The sequence below is a fragment of the Aotus nancymaae genome, unplaced genomic scaffold (assembly GCF_030222135.1).
Source record: "Aotus nancymaae isolate 86718 unplaced genomic scaffold, 86718_ANA_hifiasm-v0.15.2.pri h1tg000079l, whole genome shotgun sequence".
In the NCBI taxonomy this organism is placed as follows: Eukaryota; Metazoa; Chordata; class Mammalia; order Primates; family Aotidae; genus Aotus; species Aotus nancymaae.
This window is the reverse complement of record NW_026988494.1, coordinates 16986960-17012483: the sequence shown is the minus strand read 5'-3', so window position 1 is coordinate 17012483 and position 25524 is coordinate 16986960. Positions and strand designations below refer to the sequence as shown.

Genomic DNA, 25524 nt, shown 5'->3' with positions numbered 1-25524 from the left:
TATCCATGTTGGTCAGGCTGGTCTCGAACTCCCAACCTCAGGTGATCGACCTGCCTCAGCCTCACAAAGTGCTGGGATTATAAACCATGAGCCACGGCACCCAGCCCAGATTTCTTAATTCAACCTTTTGGGCAGGGGACCTTCCCCAGAGCCTTCGTTTTTAGCTTCTCAACTTTCTTTTGCTTTTCTTTTTGTTTCTGCTTGGAAGCCCGGTCTTCCTTGTCCATCTCCTTGGCTCATTTCAGGGCTGCTTCTTGCCGCTTCTTGCCACTTTCATGGCTCAATCTGGTGCCTGCCACACCTTCCCCTGACCCTGATACCGGAAATCTGTATCTTTCATTAACATTTTGCATATTACCAGAGCAGCTTTGTAAACAACACTTTTATAATTATTTTTATTGGAACTATTGTCAAGTGATTAGAAAGGACTTTAACACAAACCCTTTTGTCATCTCCCTTTTGGAATACATCAGGTAAGGAATATTGGAGGATGGAACGCTTCACCTTGGACCATGCTCTCTTTGTGGGAAAATAGCCTTTGTAGAAAGAGGTATGGAGCTAGCTGAAGCCCAACGATCACAAAGAAAAGTATTGGTAGCATCCTTCTGAAATGCTTACGTTATTTTGAGGGTCATGACAAGGGAGAAATGGAGGCAGTTGTTGATACTTGGAGATTATCCATGCTCTTAGGTGGCCGAATATCTTGTATTACCATTATTTTCCTATGGAGTCAGCACAGCTTCTAGTTTATACGTCAACTACTCTGGCCTCTGCCAGATCAGCATGTGCATGTTGGGCCCACACTAGTCCTATTAGCTACCTTTGTCTCTGCAAGGAAGAACCCCTTGAAATTAAATTTCACATATCACAGGTGTTTCCCCAGCATAAATCCCATTATCTTGGCTCACTTCTTTATTTTCACTAAAATCTCTGTAAGGAGCATAGCTGCCTTTGGCAAAACCATTTCTTTGAATACCTAGCTACCGGATTTCCACCCACTCCATATAAGGGTGGGCCTGAGAAGAGAAAAGTATTTGAAATGAGAAAACTATTCTCACATTCAACATTTGAGAGAAGTGATGCAAAGAAAGATGCTGTTCAAAGTTACCAGCTTTTCCTACATCATTGTCCTCTCCTTCAGATAAGTGTATTGGGAGTTTGAGTCACTGAGATAGAGAATGGGCTAGTATTGACAAGGGAACAACTTTGTAAACTTTGAAGCTTCAGCATCAGTTCGGATTAGAGCTCCAAGAAGATTGTTTCTCCAGATTTATGATACCTATGGAGTGTGGCAAATGTGCATCTGGGGAAAGTTGGGTGAAATTGCTTTTATAAAGAGAAAAGCCTAGCACTAAGGAAATCATACATTTGTGAAGAGTGAAAAGTAGGATCATGGGCTATTGATCAGATTGCTATTTTATTTAAATCAGTAAGAATGCTAGCATAGCTGTAAACTGTCTACTTAGGATGAGAATAAGCCTGCAAAAGGGTGGCCGTGTTTAATAACCAGTCTCCACTCTCTTCTTATTGTTGTTAATGCTCTTTTTTAAAAAATCAGAACTAATATCTGTTCCTAGAAACCTTGCACAGATCCTAAAGACTAATTCATCAATCAGTGGAAGGTTCAACTTCACAGTTCTGGGTCTTATGTAGCTATATCTACCTGATTCTGTAGTTTCTTCCTGAATTGTAAAAATAAAAAATAAAAAAGTAGGTAGACTATACAAGAAGGAAGACCTTATGGGCATCTACATCTGGAAATGCCACTCTCTGTTAGGTTAATAGGATACTGTCTGCTGCAGAGCAGACCTTTGCATCAGAGTGTCCTCTGAGGTATTGAGCCACCCACCAGAAACAAGACTAGCAGGCAGTTAGACTTCTTCCCCTTGCCCAGGTTGTAGCATGTGTTAAGGGCTAATCCTGGTGAAGTGTACATCCTACAGAGGCTTGCTAATGTCCCACTGCTGGTTAATCCTTCCCCCTGCTGGAAGCCTCTACAGCACGTGGTAGCAGATGCTGCACAAAAAGTGAATTGTATGATTGCAAGGTGGTTTGGGGTTTATACAGTTTGGGTTTTATATCCTTCCAAAGCTATTTATCACATCAGGTGCTGTGCAAAATTCTAGGCTTCTGAAGATAGATAACTAAGATACAGTCCCTGCCTACATAGAGCTCATAAAACAGGAGGAAAACAGATAAATTGAGCAGTCGCTAAGCAATGAGATGAATTAATAGAGATATGTAAAGATCTTACTGAAGAAGGACACCTAAGCATACTTAGAAAGGTCAGAGGATGTGTCCCTGAGGAATTACCACGAGTTGAACTGATGCCTGAAGGATGAGCAGGAGTTTGCCAGGCAGGCAAGTGAGAAAAAGCATTTTAGCCAGAAATGAGTGAAAATAGCAGGTTTGAGAGAATGTGGCATATTCAAAGAATGACAAACTGCTTTTTACATTTGGATTATAGGCTGGAGGGGGAGTAGTAAGCAGTAGAAAGATGATGAAAAATTGTATTTCAAATCATTAAGATATAATGAAATTAAAGAGATAATATCACAATGTCATCGGCTATCCCATTTACAAAAGAAGCTGTTTTTTTTTTCCCTCAAAGAATTTCAGGCTCTTTGAGTCAGAGGGCACTGCCATTCCCACCTACACTCAGGTACTCAAAGGACTTAGATGGCATAGTGTCCCCCATGCTAAGCAGCTCTCCTCACAGGACCTGTGTGAGGCATGCGCCCTAGGAGTGCAAGTGGAGAGTCATCATAAAGGGTTTTCCCTTCTGAAAAACAAATTTTAAAAAGTCACAATAGTCATCAGAAGGAAAACCAGACTCAGCTGAAATTACACAGGAGAGAGTGCCAAGTCCTCACAGTCTCCATTCACTCAACCTCTTTCACTACTCCCATTCGAACCAAAGTGGCTTGTCACAAAGGTTTCTGACCACTCCTATGGGAAGTTGAAGCATTCATAAATAATATCTCATGCCTCTCAAGGTTATGGCCGCCCTGTGTTTATACCCCTGTATGTTGTATGCCTCCTGAACACATATGCAGTGTCAGCAGCCTCTTAGGTATTAAAGAGTTGAGACTTTGGCCAGGCACAGTGGCTCATGCCTGTAATACCAGCACTTTTGGGAAGCCAAGTCAAGCAGATCACAAGATCAAGAAATGGAGACCATCCTGGCCAACATGGTTAAACCCCATCTCTACTAAAAAATACAAAAATTATCTGGGCGTGGTGGCGAGTGCCTGTAGTCCCAGCTATTCAGAAGGCTGAGGCAAGAGAATCACTTGAACCCAGAAGGCTGAGGTTGCAGTGAGCCGAGATCACACCACTGCACTTTAGCCTGGGCGACAGAGTGAGGCTCTGTGTCAAAAAAAAAAAGTTGAGGTTTTATCTTAGAGCACTTGGAGCTATCACATGTTTTAAATGGGGAGTGACATAATTATTTTATTTATTTATTTGAAACTAGGTCTCACTCTGTTACCCAAGCTTGAGTGCAGTGGTGGGGTTTCAGCTCACTGCAGCCTTGACCCCACCCAGGATCAAGCAGTCCTCCAACTTCAGCCTCCTGAGTAGCTGGAACCCCAGGTGCACACCACCACACCTGGCTAATTTTTCTATTATTCATAGAAACAGGGTTCACTTTGTTACCCAGGCTGGTCTTGAATTCCTGAGCTTAAGCGATCCCCCTGCCTTGGCCTCCCAAAGTGTGGGGATTATAGGCATAAGCCACCATGCATGGCATTCATATTTATATTTTGAAAAGATCAGTCTGGCTACAGGATGGGGAATGACTTGGAAACAGGTTCTATCAAAGACATAGAGACCAGATTAGCTTAAATGAGGGCAGGGGTAACAAGGAGGGAGAAACATACCTCTACTTGTAGAGTTCAGTTTGAGGTATTGAATTCAGAGTGTCTGGAATAATAAATGGATGTGTCCACTAAGCAATTATGCATACTCAGATCTGGAGCCAATGAAAGGGCCAGAAATGCAGATCTGAACAGTCATTAAGAGAGAATTGATAATTTAAGCCATGCAAGTAGATGACATCACTCAGAGACTGAGGAGAAGATGGAGGACAGAAGCAGGGAAGTGCAGATACTCACATGTGCCTTGGGAAGAAGAGACAGGGAAGGAGCCTATGAGATGTAGCCAGACAGCTAAGAAGAAAACTAAGCCAGAGAGAAAACTGGTACCACAGACTTTAAGAGATGTTTGAAATATGCCATGTTATGAAAAAGTAAAATAGGAATTGGAGATTGCCACATGAATTCAGCAAGTAGGAAATTATCGATAAAGCAGTTTCAGTGCGATGGTGGGCATGGAGGGCAGATTAGAGAGTTGAGGATGCAGAGGCTGGGAGGACATAGACAACTACTCTGAAGAAGCTCACCCAGAAGTTTCCGCTTTGATCCACTCCACTCCCCTTTTTCTCATATTCCCTTCCTGTGACTTTTGAAAATAACAGGTCCGCAATGTCTGTCTCATTTCCATTGACTCTCTTTTCTTTCCTGTTATTGATTTATCTCTAAAGTAAAATAAGTCTTTGTCTTTCTTCCTTTTCCCCAGACAGTTTCTTACATTATCCAGAGCTCTTGTTTTGCTTCTCCATGTTACACACAATCTGCCTCATCACCATTTGCCTCATTTTCTTTTCTAGCCTCCTCCTTAATGTTACTTAGTCACATTTGCCTTTCACTTTCAAGCAAAGAGTAAATCCACGGAGTATCACGATAGTAATGTCAGATCCCTTTACAAAATGTCATGTTGGGAACTATATGAGAAATAAATATAGTGTCTAGTCCCTGTAAACACTTGGCCTGACAGTGTAGATAAGACCAGTATTATGCAGTGAATGGCTAGTGGACTCTTAAAATCATCTCCTGAAAAAGCACCAGTTAACATGATAGAAACTAAGTGTATAGGTGAGGGTTGGAGAAAACATAGGGTAAATAGTATAAATTTGAGTGAATAACTCATTCCAGTTTCTATAACTCTCTGAGATAGAGCTTTTGATATACAACACCAGCATAGGGGCTGATTTAAATATTGGCAGATTTCAAAACTATTCCAGAGTCCAGGTATCAGTCATGATCTCCATAATAGGGCATTTATGGTACAGTGTTTTTGTTTGTTTCATACCTAAGTAAGAACATACTCCTATCCGTGTTTTTCTAGTACTTGCAGTGCCCCTGAGCCCAAGAGTCCCTAAAAAATGTATGCCCTATTGGTAGTTAATTATTACTATGGGAACTTAGAGCATTCATGGAAGAACAGTCAAATATTGTTTTACTGTAATACAGTTCATATGTGCTTTAAAAATTAGAACTTTCTATGAGTTGAATATGCATTTTAGTTGACATTAAAATGATTAAATTCTTGCTGGTTCTGATGATCCATCATTGTTGACATTTGGATAGTAACTTCATAACCACTTTGTTACAGAGTGAGTCATCTGCTAGCCAAGTGCTTTGACAAGCCTTTGCTAACACATAGCTTCAGAAGTTCTATCTCAGTTTCTGTCATGGGCTTTGTGTCTGTCCCTGCCAGTCTCTGCTTCTCTCTTGAAAGTATTTTAGTAAGGCTTGTGATGTTATTCTTGCTCTAGTTCTGGTTGTTACAAAACTGAACTGCCCTAGAGATGATTGATGGAATGGTTAAGAGCAATGGGTGTAGGTGATTGGTTAGTGCATGGTAGTGAATTACTTAGAGTTTGCCTCTTGATTACTGTAGTCTGCAGACCAGGCTCTTGAGAATCTCGAATGTTTTTTATCTTTAGGGTCTGGAAAACAGCTGTTCAAAACTGAATTTATTTGCCTTTACCATGTCTTTAGAAGTGAACAATCAGTTCATTATCTAAAATGTACATTGGCTGTCACAGATTAGGAGCTGTGTCCTAAATGCAGAATCATCTTTATTCTTTGGCTTACTTGGAAGAGAGATTTTGTTCCAGCTGCCTATAAGGGGTTTTTGTTTGTTTGTGTTTTGTTTTGGGAGGGTTGTTTGTTTTTTAACACAAGATCTCACTTTTTCACCCAGGCTAGAGTGCATTGGTGTGATCACAGCTCACTGCACCTTTGACCTCCCAGGCTCAACTCATAGGTTTTTTAAAAGTTTAATTGGAAAAGCAGTTTTTGCAGTGTTGAAAGTATGGGTCACATCAGGAGAGGACCTGATTCAGGCACAGGAGGAAGCCACTGAAGATTCAAGGCCTCCCAGACTGTGATGATAGCAACCAGTCTGGGGCTGATGTGCCCAAGACTTGTGGCACCTAGAACACACCAGTCTCTTGCCTGGTCTCCTGTCGCCCTTTCTGCTTTCCTATGAGCTCATGGAATTTTTATTTCCTTTTGTAACTGCTGGTTCTGTGCTCTTTTACATGTTGAAAGAACTATTAAGATGAAGCTGAATGATTTTCAGAAAGACAGACACCTAATAAGACATACTTAGCATTTTTTTTTTAGAAATATAGTCATAAAATTATGAAAAACGTTTTTAATGCCATTTTCAAAACCATGAATTAATCTACAATTTAGGACACAGCTTACTTTAATTACTAACATTTTAATTAATTTCCACTTAGCTCCAAGTAAGAATGGGGTCTCAATTCCCTTTTCTATGTTCTCTCAGTGGAAATCAAGACCATTTCAACTTTGTTTAAAATTGTTTTAATTACATGTAGCTATTTTACCTATTTAATGAGGCATAAAGTAAATAATACATTGAAAACTGGAATCTTGAATATGCTTTTTAAATTGATATGAATTTTAATTACAATTTGGTCATTTTCCAAATTGTCCTTTATATTACCTGAAAGTATAATTTTTCAGGCTCGATGCCAGTTATTTGTACCATTTCAGATGATTTTTATGTTAGTGTGTTAAGATTCATCTTCACAAGAGGTAATTAACAAGCTTCTTAGAAAAAAAAAAGCTTTTTATTTCATGCTTTAAATGAATTTAAAATAAATAGCATTGTGAAATCACATTCTTGGTGTTTATTGGGATGGTGGAGTGCTCTAATGAATCCTATTACATAAAATAATGTAGATTGCAGGGAACATGGGAGAGTAACATGCTTTTAGTCATCATTTTCACCCCTCATTTATTTGAGAAAATGGATAGTAATTAGATGTCGTGGAGCATTTTCTTTTCTTACAGAAAATTTGTTGATTGGATTTATCTTGTTCACTGTTTCACATTTAGTTTGCACAGCAAATAGTCTTTGGTTTGAAATGGTTTGATTATGATAATTTATCCCTTATTTCTTCCTTCCCAATTCTATCATAAACACCATCTTCTCCTTTAGTGAAAAGTAAAGATGTCAGAATGAACTTTGTAGGATAAAGTCATTTTTTAATCCAATTGTCAACCCTAATGTTCCCACTGCACTCTTGGTTTTGCCCTTTGTGTGTGTGTGGAGTGGGAGCTTTATTTTCTAGTAGGAATTCAGAATGCTGAAAATATTTTAAGGTTTGTATTTTGCCTTTTTAAGAAAAAATGGTAAAATTGTATTATCAACTAGAAAAGTGGAAGCTTCTTACACTTAAAATTTTTCAACTTCAGTTTAGCCCTAATTAAATAGCTCCTGTCTTCTACCGATATCCTAGGTAGTGTTCTCCTTCCAATACAAGATAATCTGGCAGTGTGTCTTAGAGTTTAGGAAACTACTTTGCAATAGAGTCCTCTTTCTAAATAATGGTACAATTCTTCCAAAGTGACAGTTATTGTTAGCTTTTTCTTGTGTCTGTAATAAATGTTGCATTAAAAATTTTTTTTGCATTTTTAAGAGCAGTCTAAGAATATCATCCTTTGAGCTTGGTTTTAAATGAGGATATCAGCAGAGATAATACACTCTAAGAATGTTCATAGTGGCTCCAAATGAGACAGTCTAAGTCATTCAGTATTAATAGCTACCAATTGGTTTTGTGTTTCCTATTCACCTATAGTAGTTTGTTAGACGTTGTGATATATATGTAGAGTTGAAACCATCCCAAGGGTTACATAGAAAGGTGTGCTGAAGAGGAGATAGCAAAGTAATATCAGAGAGGTAGGAAAGAAACCAGGAGAATATTGTAACAAAAAGCCGAGGAAGAACTTCAAAAGTCATAGAGATGTTAAAGAAGTGTAGGTTGGCACTGGATGCAACTATAGCTGAAGACCTTAAATCTGTCTTAGCTCCAGTCTGCACAACTGTGTTTATTACCTCTGTCAACAGTTATCAACCCAAGTGAATGATCACGTAAGGGAGAATCAGGGTGGGACTTTTTAGTTTCAGACTGGATAGATAAGAAAAGTAAGGCATAGCCTAGCAAAAAATCCTGAATTCTAAGATTAAAGGGAAACCCATATGTGATTCCTAAGAAAAAAGAGAAAATAATTAGATTGGCATTGGACTTATATTAAACTGAAAGCTAGAAGACGGAATCGTCTCCAGACAATAAGTAAAACAAGTGAAGACGACTGCAGCCATATGTTCTATATCTAGTTCTATACCTGTCAAAGAAATGAAAGGTACTTGAGCATAAGAATAAAACAGTCTACCACCTACCTAAAGAAAATACTTGAGAGAAGAGAAAATAGCAAAGATATGAGAAGAGAGAGGTCAAAATGGAAAAAAGAAAGAAACAGGTGAGCAAGGAGACATAGATGCAATTAAATCTATGAGGAGAGACTTAGAATGTATAATCTAAGTTCAAAATAAGATTTCTTGAAATAGAAAATGCATAATACAAGATAATTTTAGTAAGATTGCAGAACAAAACATTTTTCATAGTCTTACCTTGTTGATGTGGTTGAGGAATAGACAGAGCATTTTCATAAAAGAAAGACTTAAATTTCCATCTTATATGACTAAGCATTAAAGAGGATAAAGAAGAATATTTTAAGTAATAAATGTCACATAGTTATAAGCAAGATAATAGTTATAAACCTAAATGCACCAGACAGCATAGCAACTAAAATATATATAAAAAACTATCAGAAATGCAACAAGAACTTGAAGTGGAAAAGGTTAATATACTGGTTTGAAGGGGATAAACTGGTAGAAAAAAATGATATAAGGGCGGAGGAACTGAGTCAACTTGAATATAGAAACACATTCATCCCCCAAAGAATCAATTGTTTTGTATTTTTGTGGAACATTAACAAAAATCAAACATGCCATAGGCCACAAGAAAAACCTTACCAAATTTGGAGAAAATAGATTTTCTAGACCATATTATCTGGTCATAAGCCTATAAAATTATGAATATGTAATAATATATAACTAAAACTTTACCTTAAATTTGAGAAGAACACTCTTTGATATTAATAAAATTAAAGAAGAGATAAACATAATTCAAACTACAAACTATCTAGCAAGCGATGAAAAAATACTCTTCATTCCAAAACTCTGCTATGCAGTGTAACCCATACTCAGAGGAAAAATTGTAACCTTAAATTATTTCTTAACCCAAGAAGAAATATGACAAACAATAGAACTAGGTAATCATCTTACAAAATTCAAACAACCACCAAATATTAATTCAAAGAAAATAGGGCAGAGGAATTAAGATAAAAGCTTAAATCATGGGCCTAGAATATTTTTTAAAAATACATGCAAATTTCTAGGCTAACCTTTGTGCAAACTCAACAATTAGATGTGTTAAGGGATCAGTATATATGGAAGTGGAGGAAGCATATAAGTTCCCTAAAGGCAATTTTGGCCCTCATCATTTCTCCTCGTTCCAATTATTTATCTACCTCATGTTTTTGTCTGGAATCTAAGTTACAGCATGGAGAGCTATGCAGGGTTCTGTTAAATATACAGGGTTCCGTTATAGCATAATTATAAGGCTGGAGGGGTTTTATAGCCATGTACCTCTAGTTAAAATTCCTACTCTGATGAAAATTTCCCTGGAAGGAGATCTGTGAATATTTGGAATGCTAAATTACTGAGAAAATTTTCATTTAAAAAATGACAAGACAGACCTCAAAACATAACTAAATTATAGTATTGTGGATTAATGGGAATTATGTAACAGCTACATGTAAATATATTGTATTTAATTTTTAAAATTCTCCTTTATTCATTATACCACTCTAGAAGACTGTCATTGTCCATAGCAGTTCTTAACCTCTGAGGCTTAATAAAGTAAGACTTGTTGCAATCCCAAAGTAACAATTTCGTCATTTAATATTATAAATGTGGATAATCTTTATATTACAACTGGCATTTACTTCATATTGTAGAGGGAAAACCTTGCCTCACAGCTCTGTCACATTAAGGATTATTTTTGACTCATTTTGAATTGATGGCAATAGTACATTTGAACTGCTTGGTTTATGGAGGGGATAAATAAAAGGGAAGGAAGGCATGGAGGACTATCATTGTTTTTCTGGAGATTGGTAAAAGCAGACTGATAAGAAAACAGACAATATCTTCCTTTAGTCTTTTACTACTAATTAAAAGGTGATGTGGTGTGTTTTTTTGAGGGGGAGGAGGGGATGCATGTGTGTTTTACAGAAGAAATGCAAGTTTAGCCTCATACCTTGTTTTTGATAAAATATGGGAAGGAGGAAGAGGGGCCTTAAACTCTGGAAAATATCTAACAGTTTGTAGCATATGCGTTTACCTATTTCTCAGTTTTATGATAATGAGCCAAGCTTTCACCTGATTATTAAATTGATTTTCCTCTTTTCTTTCAGCAGAAGAGCTGGAGTAATCATTTTATTTTACTTTTCATTTTTCATTTTCTTTTGATAATATTAGTCTAAAAAGAAAGTAGCAGGAGCATGTAATATCTTTAGAGCAAAGACCGCAGTGGCATTGCTTTTACCCTCAGTGTAATTCTGCTGACAGGTATCTTTAAGCTTTTGCTTGTATCCACTTAATCCTGAAACCAAATCACACTATTGGTCCAAATCTCATTTCTGTTCACTATAAAATAAGTACGATGGATATTTTTGTCTTTGGCCTTACTTAGCTATTTACTTCAATTATTATATATCTGGTTTTTAAAAATGCCTCTTGGACAGTTATATTTTCTCATTCTCAGTAAATTTTTTAAACAACATGATGTTCTATAACATTTATAAAGTTGTTTTTACTCACCATTAATGTCATTTTTTTCATTCACTTCCTTGGATTTTCTAAAAACTTTTTTTTAGCTTTTGCTTTGAAAAAAAATCAGTTAAATTCTGATTGTGGTTTTTGTCTTTATTTTCTTTGTATCCATCTATAGGATGAATACAAGCCAGAAAAGGCTTTGTCTGAAGAGGACTTAAAAAACGCTGTGAGTGTGCACCATGCATTGGCATCCAAGGCCACGGACTACGAGAAGAAACCAAATGTGTTTAAACTTAAAACTGCGGACTGGAGGGTCTTGCTTTTTCAAACTCAGTATGTTTTGTTGGTTTTTATTTGATTTCGTGTTTTAGTTCACTTAGCACCACTTTATACTAAGGAATAAAATCAAGCTCTGCAGGGGAAATTTTTTAAGTTGGAATCAAAGTCATGAAGTGCTTACATTAGAGAGATAACTGCCTAAGACATTTTTGTCTATTACAAAGTAGCCCTTTGACTTTTAGTCACCCACTTACCATCTCTAGAACTCAGTGACCTCATCAATAAAATAAGAGGGTTTTAGTAGACAAGTTCTATTGCAGAATGAGTAAAATAGACCTGGATAACACCATTTTGCTAGCTCTTTCTCTTAGCACATAGTTTAACCTCTGAACCTCAGCTCATCACTAGTGTAGGGGATAATGTTTATCTTACAGAGTTCTAGTGAGGAGTTAGTGAGACAAGTGTATATAATACCTCACACAGTCCCTGGCTCATAGTTCGTTCAATAAATGTAGAATTTTTATTTATTTATTTTTGTTTCCCTTCTGAGCTCTAGTAGTCCATGATTATTAGAAGGAAAAGATGGCATTCTACTGTGAGCAAGGAAATGGGATGAATTGCCAATTTCAGGAGGAAGTTTTAAGGAAGCTAATTGCACAGGGTTTTTTGAGGGTAGGAACAGGACAGTTAACATCACACAAGGACCCATAGCTTGATGTACAATTCCAGCTATTAGGCATAAAGAAACTTTCAAATTATTCTATTCCCTAATTTTTTAAATCAAAAATACCAGATGTAATAACTAAGGAGATCTAATTACTTTGGACAGAATTGATGGAAAAAACAGTCCATCAAAATAATAATGGACCCAGAGATATGAGCCTAGAGAGAGTGCCATGAGGAGATGATATGTAGTGTGGTCTCAGCTTAGTTAGCCTGGTTTCTCTCAGAGTGATTGGTGAAGGAAATGACTTCGGCTGACGTTTTTTTGACTTTTTGCTTATTGGTAATGTGTATGGTAGATAATCTGTCCTGATTCATGATCATTTCTACCATTAATTTATGAGTTTACAAATATGTATTAAATGCTGTGAATCTTGGGCTTTCTGGATATAATGACACATAAATTAAAAATATGATCACAACATTAGATGATTTTCACCTCCTCTCAGGTGGGTTTTTTTAAACAGTTGTATTGAGGTATGCTTTACTTACCATAAAATATCACCAGTTTTAAATGTGCATTTCAATGATTTTTTTTAGCATATTTAGCAGATGGCTCAGCCATCACCACAGTCCAGTTTTGAAACATTTCCATCACTCCAAAGAGATCCCCGTGTGCATTTTGTAGTCACTCCCATTCTCACACCCACTAATCACATTATGCCTCTATAGTATTGCCTTTTCTGGACATTTCATATAAACAGACTAATATATTATGAGGCCTTTTGTGTCTGACTGCTTTTATTTAGCATAAAGTTTTAGAAATTTATCCATATTCTAGTGTGTGTCAGTACTTTATTGCTAAATACTATTCAGTTGTATGCATTTACCACGTTTTGTTTATCCATTTACTGGACAATTTAGATGGTTTCCCCTTTTTGCTTCTTAGGAATGATGATGCTATAAATACTAATGTACAAATCTTTGTGTATCTATATGTTTTCTTTTGAGATGGAGTCTCGCTTTGCCACCCTAGGCTGCAGTGCAGTGGCATGATCTCTGCTCACTGCAACCTCTGCCTCCCAGGTACAAGCGATTCTCCTGCTTCAGCCTTCTGAGTAGCTGGCAAGTTCATACCACCACGCCTGACTAATTTTTGTATTTTTAGTAGCGATGGGGTTTCACCATGTTGACCAGTCTGGTCTCGATCTCCTGACCTCAGGTGATCTGCCCACCTTAGCCTCCCAAAGTGCTAGGATTACAGGCATGAGCCACCACATCTGGTATATCTACATGTTTTTATTTCTCTTGGGTAGCTACTTAGAGTAGAATTACTGAGTTGTATATAAACGCGTAGTTAACTTTTGAAGAACCTGATAAACTCTTTTCCAAAGTAGATAAGTCCATTTACCTTCCCTCTATCAATATATTCCTCAGTTAGTTTTTAAAATTAAATGGTACAATTAAAAGAGATTAGTAAATTTTATAATTAATTTTTGGTCCAGCTTCATATCAAACAGAAAGTAGGGATTTAACAAATACTTATTGTCAAGTGTTTCTCTTTTCTCCCTTCTACTTCCTAGGGAGAGAATCACAGTCTTGCACTATGATAATCATAGTTTCCACACCTCCATGGTGATCGTTCTTCAGAATGTTCATCTCTAATGAAGTTTCGTCAGGGATTAGTTCTACCAGGAGGAATAAATGATTTTCATATGCCATTGCAAATCAGTAATGTGAAATGGTCAAAGTGTGATGCTACTTAAACATAGCAATATCCTAATATAAACATATATGTTTCTCACAGGAGCCCAGAGGAAATGCAGGGGTGGATAAACAAAATTAATTGTGTGGCAGCTGTATTTTCTGCACCACCATTTCCAGCAGCAATTGGCTCTCAGAAGAAGTTTAGCCGCCCACTTCTGCCTGCCACTACAACAAAACTGTCTCAGGTAATCATCTTGATATTGCTTTGACCTTGGGAAAAAGTACTTTGTGAAATAATGTGGTAAGTATTTGTCTTTGAATAGTACTCCATGTTTGGGGGATAGGTGAGAAACCTTGCCCTGTGAGAGCATATCTTATAAATGGGGCAAAAATGCTGTACACTGGATTTTACATGTCATGTAGGAACTGACATAATTGAGTCTCAGTAGGACACATAAGTTGATTTAGTTTCTAAAGTTTATATTAGTGCATTGTTAGCCATAGTTGATGGTTTGGCTTTTTTTTTTTTTAACCACCAGCTCATAATCTGGCTTGGTAACAAGATTTTTATTCATTCACTCATTAGCTCATTTTTATTGAGCGTTTACCATATTCCAGGATGTGTTTGGTGCTAGGAATATAAAAATATTTTCAGGAATCCATTGCTCATAGTACAATGAGAAAGGGCCTTCCCTACCTCTCAGAGCAGAGCTGAATGCAACATTTGGATTTTCTAAGTTAATGAAGATAAAGTATACCAGAACTCTGCTCCAAGTGTATTTACATAAGTCTCCTTCTGTTGTCAGATTAATCTTGCTAATAGCCTTATTTTATCATGTCCTTTTTCACTTAAAACTCTTCTAAGGACAATGCCTACAAGCCAGGTTTGCTGATTTTAAACCTGTCTGCAGTATCCCCTTGCCATTGACTAGTTGAAGATTTTGGAAGCTACTTTGATGTCTTTGTGAATTTCTTATTACATGGAGATAGTTTTATCTGACTATGATCAACCAAGTCTTGGTATTAACCAGCTCCCTACACATCTTTGATATTGTAAGATGTGTCCCATGGCAAGAGAGGAAGAATTATCAATGATAGATTTATTTAATACGTGTGTATTATATGCCTGTTGTACATCAGAGACTGCTTTTGGCCATGGAGCTAGAAAGGCAGATGAAACCCAGATCCTCTCCTGAAGATGTGGCAAATATAAATAAAGAAGTAATTGTAATATAATTTGATAAAGGTACAGGAAGGATAAGTCCAGAGAGCTATGGAAGTTCAAGGAAGGGACATTATCTAGCCTGTCCTTGGAGTTGAAGGAAGAAATGCGATGCCTAATGTGAAGCTAAAGGATAAGAGTCAGTTAGGTGAGATGTAGGATGAGGTAGGAGAATGAGCCAGCAGAGAAACAAAGGCTTAGGAGAGCATTCAATGCAGGAACCACACACAAGTTATTAACTGTGATGCGAGCACAGTATTGAGAAAAAGCAAGAAATTCATCTCTGTGGAGGTCAGCAAAGGCCAAATTGTGAAAGGCCTTGTTTGTCCTATATAGGATTTTGGATGCTTCAGTGGTTCCCAGCATCCTTAAAATAATAAATTTAAGGCTGGGCACAGTGGTTCACACCTGTAATCTAGCACTTGGGGAGGCAGAGGTGGACAGAGGTCAGGAGTTAGAGACCAGCCTTGCCAACATGGCGAAAGCCTGTCTCTACTAAAAATACAAAAATTAGCTGGGTGTGGTGGCAGGCACCTGTAATCCCAGCTACTTGGGAGACTGAGGCAGGAGAATCACTTTAACCAGAGGCATAGGTTACAGTGACTGGAGATTACGCCGCTGCACTCCAGACTGGGTGATAGAGCGAGATTCCATATTAAAAAATAATAATAATAATTGCTTTAAGCAGGAGAGTAATGTGATCAATTTTTTTCTTTAAAAATTATTCTCTTTACAATATGAGAAAATATTAGAAGATACTACTAGAAGCGGAAAGGCCCATTTAAAAGAAATGTTCAATAATCTAAAGGAGAGGTAACCAAGGTAGTTGTAGAAGAAATGGATAATAGTGGAATTACCTGTGAGACCTTTACAATGTGGAATGGACAGTTTCTGGTGGCTCATGGAAGTGTAGGAAACAGGCTGTCACCGTAGCCTGGATAGCTGGGGACTGTGGAGCCTTACCTCACTGTCTCTTGATTTCCCTCCTTGCTTCTTAGGCTCCTTTCTTGGATCATTTTCTTCTTTCTTTCTCCAAATATTGCAGTGGCCAGAGCTCAGAAGCAGACTAAGGCACTTGATAAGCAATTTTCCAAAAAGTTTACTTAGATATAATACAAACAAACAGGGAGAATTGCCAAGAAAAGGGGGAGAAGGTCCAGTAAAATTTAGACAAAAAATACGTCATATTTGGTGGCTGGAAGGTCATTAGGTGTCAGTCCATTTTGTGTTTCTATAAAGGAATACTGAGTCATTTATAAAGAAAAGAAGTTTATTTGACTCACAGTTCTGCAGGCTGTACAAGAAGCATGGCATCAGCATCTGCTTCTGGTAAGAATCTCAGGAAATGTCAAATCATGGTAGATGGGGAAAGGGGAACAGTTGTGTCACATGGCCAGAGAGGGAGCAAGAGAGAGAGGAAGGGAGAGTGCTAGACTTTTTAACAACCCACTCTCACTTGAACTCATAGAGCAAGAACTACCTCATTATTATAGGGGTGGGATCAAGCCATTCATGTGGGATTCACTCCCATGACCCAAACACCTCTTACCAAGTCCCACCTCCGACAATGGGGATCAAATTTGAACATGAGATTTGGAGGGAACAAGCATTGGATAGCCTTAGCAAGAACAGTTTTGTTGGAGTCTTGGGAACAGAAACCACGTTGGTCTTCTTTGACAGGGGAATGAATGAAAGGTAATAAGGAAGTGGAGGAGGGGAATATGCTCGGGTCTTGCCATAGTTATAAAAAACAGAAAGACTGTTAGCAAGAAGGAAGGATCAATGGTTTCAGGATTCTTTTGATTTTAATTCATAATTATCATTAACATATATTGAATGCTTACTTGTAAGCATTACTATTACTGTAAAGTTCATACAGGACACAATGGCATTTAATTTTTAAGGGTAATAAATACACTATGACTGTAAGAGAAAGGGAGTGCACTTATTGATGACCAGAAGATATGTTGGTGGACATCTCCATCTATCCAACTGAACTATGAACTCTTAAAGCAAATGCATTTCTCTTGCTTTAAATATGGATACTTAATATAACCAGCATACCACGTTAAGAGTACATCGCATAAAAGGTAAATCACATTACATGATGTAAGGAGAGGGAAAAAATCGAGTAAGTAGAAGCAAAAAAAATACCTTCCAAAATTGAGTCTTTTGCTCTATTAATTTTATAGTGAACTTTTCCATTGTTATTTGTCAGTAGATTGGGTCTTTCTCACATCCAGTTGTGTAAAAGATCCAGGGAAGAAGGTGAGTTGAGCTAAAGAGGGACGTTAATAAGCAGTCATTCATGGAAGATTTATGTAGCTTAGAGCAACATATGAGTGTTTCCTTGTTTTTCCCTCACTGTAAAATCCGTAGTTATGTTTACTTTATACTTTAAAAAATATATTGCTTTCCTATTTAGGGGCTGTATACTAGTAAGTCATATGCACATGAAAATGAATGTGTTCACCTGTTTGTGAATTTTTACCAGAACAGGCAAGCAAACGCCTTTATCAGGGTAGGCACTCTTATTTCAAACAGATGACTTACACTGGAACCAAAAATGGAATGCACAATTTTTTTAAATATCTTCCTTCATTTTGGGCATAAATCCACAGAGATACAAAAAAAATGCATATGTAGTATAATCAGAGCTATGGATTGAAGATTTTAAATAAGAAAGTAATAACCAAAAAGAACTATCCTCTAGTGTCATGTAAGACAAGGTAACCATGTCATTTCAGGAATTTAACTTATTTGGAAAGAAATGAGATTGTCCCCACCACCCCCACCCCACTGAATTACATCACCCAGCATTTGCTCTGTGAGCCTCAGTTTTCTATCCAGAAAATGAGATGGTTCTAGAATGTTTTTAAGGGTTTTTCTATCAACAGCTCTGTATTATTTCTTTGCCAAGTCATAGTATTTCTTTCTAAAGACAAGATTTTTACCTTTGAGAAACAAATACGTAAAATTAAGCACATATTTGAGGTAGGACCTGAGGCTCTTGGGAATATCTATGCTGGGGTCATGGTGTGCCCAGTGAATCCTGGAAGATGTCTGGCTGCCCCTAGGATTCCTCCAGTACCTCAAAGACTAGCTCACATCCTTTAACCCAGGCGTACTCACCGCAGCAGCGTTAACGTTTTGATGTAGATGTTTCTTTGTCATGGGGGGAGGGGGCTGCCGTGTGAATTGTCGGATGTTTAGCCATATCCCCAGCTTCTAACCACTAGATACCAATAGCAGCCCCCCAATTCTAACAACCAAAAATGTCTCCAGACATTGCCAAGTACTTTCTGGGGTCAAAATCCACCCCACTTCTGTTGAGAACCACTGCTTTAGCCATCTTTTTTTTCTTTTTCCATACCTCCACAACCTGGTTATGACTCCTCTAAATGCCAGAACTTTTTGGATAATTTTAATTTACAAAATACATGTATGAAAACATGAGTGCCCCACTGGAAACATTGATAAAGAAAGATAAACAGTGTTCGAAAAAAATTGGACATTCAATTAAAAGATTTGTCACTCACTCATTTGTAGGCTTTGCTTTAATTTATTCTTGTCTTCTCTGCAAAACACATCAGCCTTAATCATTAAAATTGATTATTACGAGTGCAGCGTGGTACTTCATGAACAACTCTGCTGTGTAGGAGGAGTTGCCTTCTTTGTTTTTCATGGCAGTGTTGCCAGAGCACATTTTTCTTCTATTGAGGGTGGAAAGACTAGTTTGAAAATTTGTTGCTTCTCCTTCTGGTGTAGCTCTCCAAACACAGAACTGCATGGCTGGCCCTGTTTGGAATCTGCTCATAACCTTCTTTCTGCCCCGCCAGAGAAGTCATTTCAAACCTTAATGTGCAGAACAATTATGTGGGAACTTGCATAAAATGCACATTTCCCAGTCTCACCAGGTCATTCAAGTCCAGGCTGGGGCCCAGGGACACATCTGTATTTCTTATCTATACCAGGCTGGCAGGTGGCTCCAGATCACACTTAGACACTGAACTGTAAGAACCTCTGCCTACCCAGGTCTTTCCTTGTTTCTTCGGAGAATGGTACCCAAGGTCATCTTCATTTCCTGATATCTAGGCCTGTTTTCTTTGAATTCCAACCATTCTCTTATAAAAGTTTGAAGCCATGGGTAATAAATACTAAATACTCTTTTGGTCAGACCTGAGATGGATGTTGATCAGAAGCAAAGCAAAGTCCTATGCTTGATTCTCACACTGAAGTAACCCTCACCCCTCCTTCTCTCCTGTGGTGTGACCACAAGGCAGTGGCACTCAGAGCCAGGCGAGTGGAGCTGACCTTAGGAGCTGTGGGATTTCTGGAGAGGCAGTCATTCTTGTTTCTTTCTTCACTGCGCCTCCACTCGCCCATTTCCACACATTGTGTAATAAAGTCCTGTCACTTCCACCTACTAAATATCTTTCCTTTTTTTTTTTTTTTTTTTGAGACAGAGTCTCACTCTGTCAACCAGACTGGAATGCAGTGGTGCCATCTTGGTTCACTGCAGTCTCTGCCTCCCAGGTTAAATGATTCTCCTACCTCAGCCTCCCAAGTAACTGGGATTACAGGCGTGCACCACCATGCCTGGCAAATTTGTGTATTTTTAGTAGAGATGGGGTTTCGTCATGTTGGCCAGGCTGGTCTCAACCTCCTGACTTCAGGTGATCCACCCACCTCGGCCTTCCAAAGTGATGGGATTACAGGCATGAGCCATTACACCTGGCCAATATCTTTCGTATTCTACACCTACTCCTTGAGATTTTTGTCGTATTCTACCTAGATCACTGGTCTACTCACTTTTTTAATTATTCACCTTATCCCAGTACTAAATATTTCAGCAGATATCTTCTAATATGTGATGCTTTTTTAAATAAACTGCATTTCCTTCTGTCAATCCCAATAGTAAATATTGGTAAACCCTAACATTTTATAGTGCTTAAATTTTAAAAAATCTCATTTTTCTCCCAATGCCTAAGGATCCATTAAAGTTTTTTTGAACTCATAACTGAGTTCAGCACAGTTAGAGGTGCAAAGGTGTTTGTATGATATGTGAATTATATTTCAGTACTGATTTTAAAATTCTCCCTAGTGGGTCATCTTGCCTGGGCCACACACACCCCACTTTGGAATACGCTGACCCAGATGATTTCTGTAACCACTGTGATCTCTCTTCCACTAATCTTACATCTTCCTGATCCATCCTTTACAGTTCGGGCTAAAATAGGATTCTAATTATGTCAGTTACCCTTAACTGACTCATTTTTTTCACATTCAAACTCTTTGGCGTGGCCTTAAATGGTACCCAAACTTTGCCAGAATGGATAATTTTTTAAAATTCATTCCTTAGAGGCCTGTATTTAATATATATAAAGTACCCAATAAAACAAGTAATTAAATCCTGTGGAAGCTATTATACTGTGCTCATTAAACACTGTTTTTAAGGTCTAAAACATGAAATTATGAAATAAAATCTTTTAAATTGAGCCTCCCTCAAACTAACTCAAAGACAGGGGTTCTTTATTCTAAATTCAGTACCACTTTTTTTTGATAAGGCTCCAGTGTTTAGCAATTCGATTTGTAAATTGCACTGCAGATTCCTAGATATGTCATGACCCTCAAAATCATCTGTCTCCTTTAAGACAGCACAAAGGAAACAGTCTAAGCCCTCCCCTCTGTACCTTCACTTAAAAAAAAATCCATTTGTTCAGGCACTGTTTACTAAAGATCCCGTATAGCAGGTCCTATGTCAGGTTTTGTGGGCATTATAAAAATAGGTGAGACAATGGCCTTGGCCCTTAACTTCCGAGAACTTTAGGTGTTTGTTAATGTTAGGCAGGTAAAGTCTAAAAACCAAAAACTGCCAAATAATGTCTCTCTGCTCAACACTTTACTGGGTTCTAGAGTATTTTGTTGTTGTTGTTGTTTTGTATTTTAGAAGAGACAGGGTTTCACCATGTTGGCCAGGATGGTCTCCATCTCCTGACTGCGTGATCCGCCCGCCTCGGCCTCCCAAAGTGCTGGGATTACAGGCGTGAACCACCACACCCAGCCGGAGGATTTAAGAGAAGGAGAAAGAGTGACTATTTTTGCCTTTCTAAGAGTTTGTAATTGGTAAAGGAGATAAACTTCACACACAGTTCAGGGTATATTTTGTGCTAAGCATATGAGATAGACATTTAAGTGCTGCAGAAATGCAGAAGAGGAAGAGATGGTGAGATCTGGAGAAACTCAGGTTTGGTGTTTTTGTTTTTCTTTATCAAGACCGAGTCTCACTCTGTCACCCAGGCGGGAATGCAGTGGTGCGATCTCAGCTCACTGCAACCTCCACCTCCTAGGTTCAAGCAATTCTCCTGCCTCAGCCTCCTGAGTAGCTGGAATTACAGGCACCTGCCACAACACCCGGCTGATGTTTGTAGTTTTGGTAGAAACAGGGTTTTCTCATGTTAGCCAGGTTGGTCTCGTACTCCTGACCTTAAGTGATCTGCCTGCCTTAGCTTCCCAAATTGCTGAGATTACCTTAGAACTTCTAAGATTCTGTATCCCGCAGCTTGGAGGCAGCAACTGTGGTTGTTCACTCTTCTTACTCCCAGCACCCAGCACAGCCTGCCATAGTGGGTGCTTGGTGAGGTTCGTGAATGGATAAATGTGTTCTCCATTCTCCGGTTCTCTCTGCCTTCTCTCTCGTTCTTCCTTCTTCCCTCTTGGAGCCATCTGTATTTCTATGTTATCGTTTCCTTTAAGTTTTCACAGCTTTTCTCTCATCCTTCTCTCCATGATAAGTAAATCTTACGCTTGGTATAAAAAGATAAAAAGCTGGTTTCTGGGCCTTGGTCCTGGGCTGTGCATGGCAGGAGAAGGGCTGTGACTCCAGCTCAGCCCTTGACTCACTGCAAGATCCTGAACAGCCAAGTTACCTGTTCCCATCGCCTCATCAGTCGAGCAATATGGTCTTCATAGAGATGAAATTAGAGCTTACTATTTTAAAGGAAATTACAAAGTTTTTCTCAAAATCCAAGTACTATATAAGTAGGAAAAAAATCAAATCTTTTTTATGAATTTGAATTGACATATAATAATTATATGTATTTCTGGGTATAATTGTGACGTTTTGCCATATCTTTTTTTTATGGTGAGAACATTTAAAATCTACTCTTAGAGCAAGTTTGAAATACACAGTGCATCAATAGAAATTATTCCTCCTGTCTGAAGTTTTGTGTCCTTTGACCAGCGTCTCCCCAGGAGCTCGCCCCCAGCCTCTGGTAACCACCATTCTCTTTATTTTTTAGATTCCATATATGAGATCATCCAATATCTGTCTTTCTGTGCCTGGCTTACTTAGCGAAATGTCCTCCAGGTTTGTCCATGTTGTTACAGATGACAGAATTTCCTCATTTTAAGGCTGGATAATATGCCATTGTAGATATACACCACATTGTCCTTATTCATTTGTCAAAGGACACTTAGGTCTCTTCTAGATCTTAGCTGTTGTAATAATGCTGCAGCCAAGAGCTGTTCCCTCTTCTTGAAGAAGATAAGGCATGATCTCACCATGAGAATGCCATATATTTTTTAGATGATTTCATTTCTTTGGCTACATATTCAGAAGTGGGATTGCTAGATCATTTGGTAATTCCATTTTTAGTTTTTTAAGGAGTCTTCATATAATTTTCCAAATTTTCCTCACAACATTTGTGAGGACAAATGTTGTATCCTCACATGACAGAAGATGGAGGGGCAAAAAAGGGCCTGATCTAGATTCCTCCAGCTCTTTTATAAGACACTAATCCCTTCATGAGAGACTTAATCACTTTCCAGAAGGCACCATCTCTTAAGTTTCAGCATGAAGTTTGGATGGGATACAAGGAAACCATAGCAACGTCCTTTGGCCATTTTTTATTTGCTTTATTTTCTTGCTATTATGTTGTTTGAGTTTCTTAAATACTTTGGATATTAGCCCCTTATCTGAAAAAGTGAAATCTTCAGTGACATCTAAAACTTGCCTTTTAGTTAAAATATTATTATATATATTATGAAAAGTCTTAATGATTTAAATCTATTGCCATATAACCACAACAACTTTTCTTGTATCTAGTATTTTCAGTTTAAGTTTTTTTTTAATTGTCACTTCCTAACTTAAAACAATTTTATGAGTTTGTGCTATTTCCTGTCTTCATGCCCTTTCTTTACTTGATCAGATATAGTAATTTTCTGCCATCTCTGAAATCTCTCTTGCTATATGACCTTCTAAAAACAGTAAGTAGGCATCCTTACAGAATTGTAAAAGGAAAGACAAAAGGGAGGGGGAAAAATGAATTCCTTCTTTGTCTTTCTTCATCATGTCCATTACAAATGTAATTGTCCTGAGTCTGAGATTGTGACACCTCCATGGCCGCAGCCTCTCTCCCACTTTATTTTTACCATTGGTTTTTTTGTGTGAGTGTGTGAGGAAAATAATTATCTTCCTTACCACGGGATTCTAGCACTGGAATAATTTGCATGATCAGGCTATGTCCGTAAGAGCCACTTGACATTTATATTTCACTGTTCAAAATGGACAGTTTTAAGGAGATGTGATTTTAAAATGCTTTATTTTGAGATGACTTTATTGACTCCTGCTCTATGAAGGCAGTGAAATAGCAGTGGAGCATTGCACATTGAACATCAGCACTTCTTCTGTTAGTCCTTCATAAAAATTTAGCCTAAATGACTAGCCCTTTATGCTACAGGTTGATAAACATAGCTTGGTAACAGTGAACAAGCCCTGGCAAGCCCTGGTATCAGGAGGAAGGTGAAAAATATAAGATGTTGTGTATATTGTCATTGTAGCCTGTACTCCTCATTAAAATAAGTAGAAATTGGGATTTATTCAACAGAAAAAGAGACATTTGAATATTCAAAATCTGAAAGCCTAAATCTAAAGCTTTTGGAAGAAGAAAACATCTAAAAGTATGTTTGCATAGACCCAAAGTGCAAAAGTAGAAAAGTTTGTAAATTCTTTTACCAAATTACATAAAATCTTATTTTTTTTAAAGTATTTGGATTCTAATCGTTTTCTTAGTCAAAAATATAAAGAGTTTGGTTTCTTGACATATAAATAACTGTAATGATACAAATCTATCTTTTAAAAGGCAAACAACCCAATAGAAAAATGAGTCCAGTAATTCACAGAAGAGGAAACCAAGTAAATCTATTAACAAAATCTCATCCTCGCTCATATTCAGGGAAACGTAAATTCAAATCACAGTGGCTTATCATTTCTTACCTATGAAATTAGCAAAAATTTACAAGTATAATATCATATTTTGACAAGGCCGTAAAACAAAGAGAACTTTCAGACCTGCTGTGGAAACATAAACAGATAAAAACACTTCAGAAAACAGTCATCTTAAAGATGTGCATATTCTAAAACCCAGAAATGCCAACTCTTGGTGACACACTACACAAAAACTCTTGCTCAGATTCCCTAGAAGACATGTAAGAATGTCTGTTGCAACATCACTTATAACAGGGAAAGAAAATCCCAAAATAGGAGATCTGACAACAAGCTAAATATCCTTAAACAAAATTGTAATGCATCCCGCAATGGGATATTACACAATGATTTAAGAGGCAGGCGCTAGAGCATACATGTAGACAAATCTTAAAAACCTGTTGAGTGGAAAAAAAGTTAAAAAAGAAAGCCTTTAATTGGTTTTTATATAAAGTATAAAACCTAAAGAATACACTTCTGTTTTTTGGTTTTTGGTTTTGGAGTTTTTTTGAGACGGAGTCTTGCTCTGTCGCCCAGGTTGGAGTGCAATGAGTGGTACGATCTCGGCTCACTGCAACCTCCACCTTCCAGGTTCAAATAATTCTTTTGCCTCAGCCTCCTGAGTAGCTGGGATTACAGGCACGCACCACCATGCCCAGCTAATTTTTGTAGTTTTAGTAGAGACTGGGTTTCACCGTGTTGGTCAGGCTGTCTCAAGCTCCTGACCTTAGATGATCTGCCCACCTCGGCCTCCTGAAGTGCTGGGATTACAGCCGTGAGCCACTGAGCCCGGCTACACTTCAGTATTTTTATGATTACATACCTCCGTATATGAATGACACTGAAAATGAATGAGATGAGCATGTATGTGCAGGGAGTTTCAATTTATTTCTATTTTATTTCTTAAATTCTTGTGTTAGATATATGAGTGTTTTTTATACATCATTCAATATGACTTTATATATCTGAAACTTTTTTTAGAAAAGAAGGAAAATACATCATGCTTTTTTTTTTGAAGTGGTCTAGTCACTAAATATTATTTGACAAAAAGTCTATTAGGTAATTTACATATTGCAGTAAATACACAAAGGAAAACGACTTTATATAAAAACTATTGATATAGTTTTTCTTAGCTCAGGCTGCAATAACAAAATACAATAGATTGGGTGGCTTCAACAGCAGACATCTATTTTCTCATTGTTCTGGAGGCTGGAAGTCCAAAATCAAGGTCCCAGCAGAGTTGATGTATTGTGAGGGCTCTCTCCTAGGGCTATAGATGGCCGCCACCGCCTCCTCTTGGTGCATTCACACAATGTCTTTTCACATAAGG

At 37.8% G+C, this 25524-nt stretch overlaps 1 protein-coding gene across 12 annotated transcripts in view; it reads left to right on the top strand.

The window, feature by feature from the left end:
- Positions 1-25524, top strand: part of PSD3 (pleckstrin and Sec7 domain containing 3) — a 674493-nt gene that overhangs the window by 618809 nt on the left and 30160 nt on the right. For all 12 annotated transcript variants that reach the window (XM_064368706.1, XM_012435239.3, XM_064368707.1 and 9 more), the window contains 2 exons: positions 11234-11391; positions 13808-13952. In XM_064368706.1, the coding sequence (XP_064224776.1) occupies positions 11234-11391; positions 13808-13952 (303 nt within the window). The remainder of the gene's footprint in view (positions 1-11233; positions 11392-13807; positions 13953-25524) is intronic.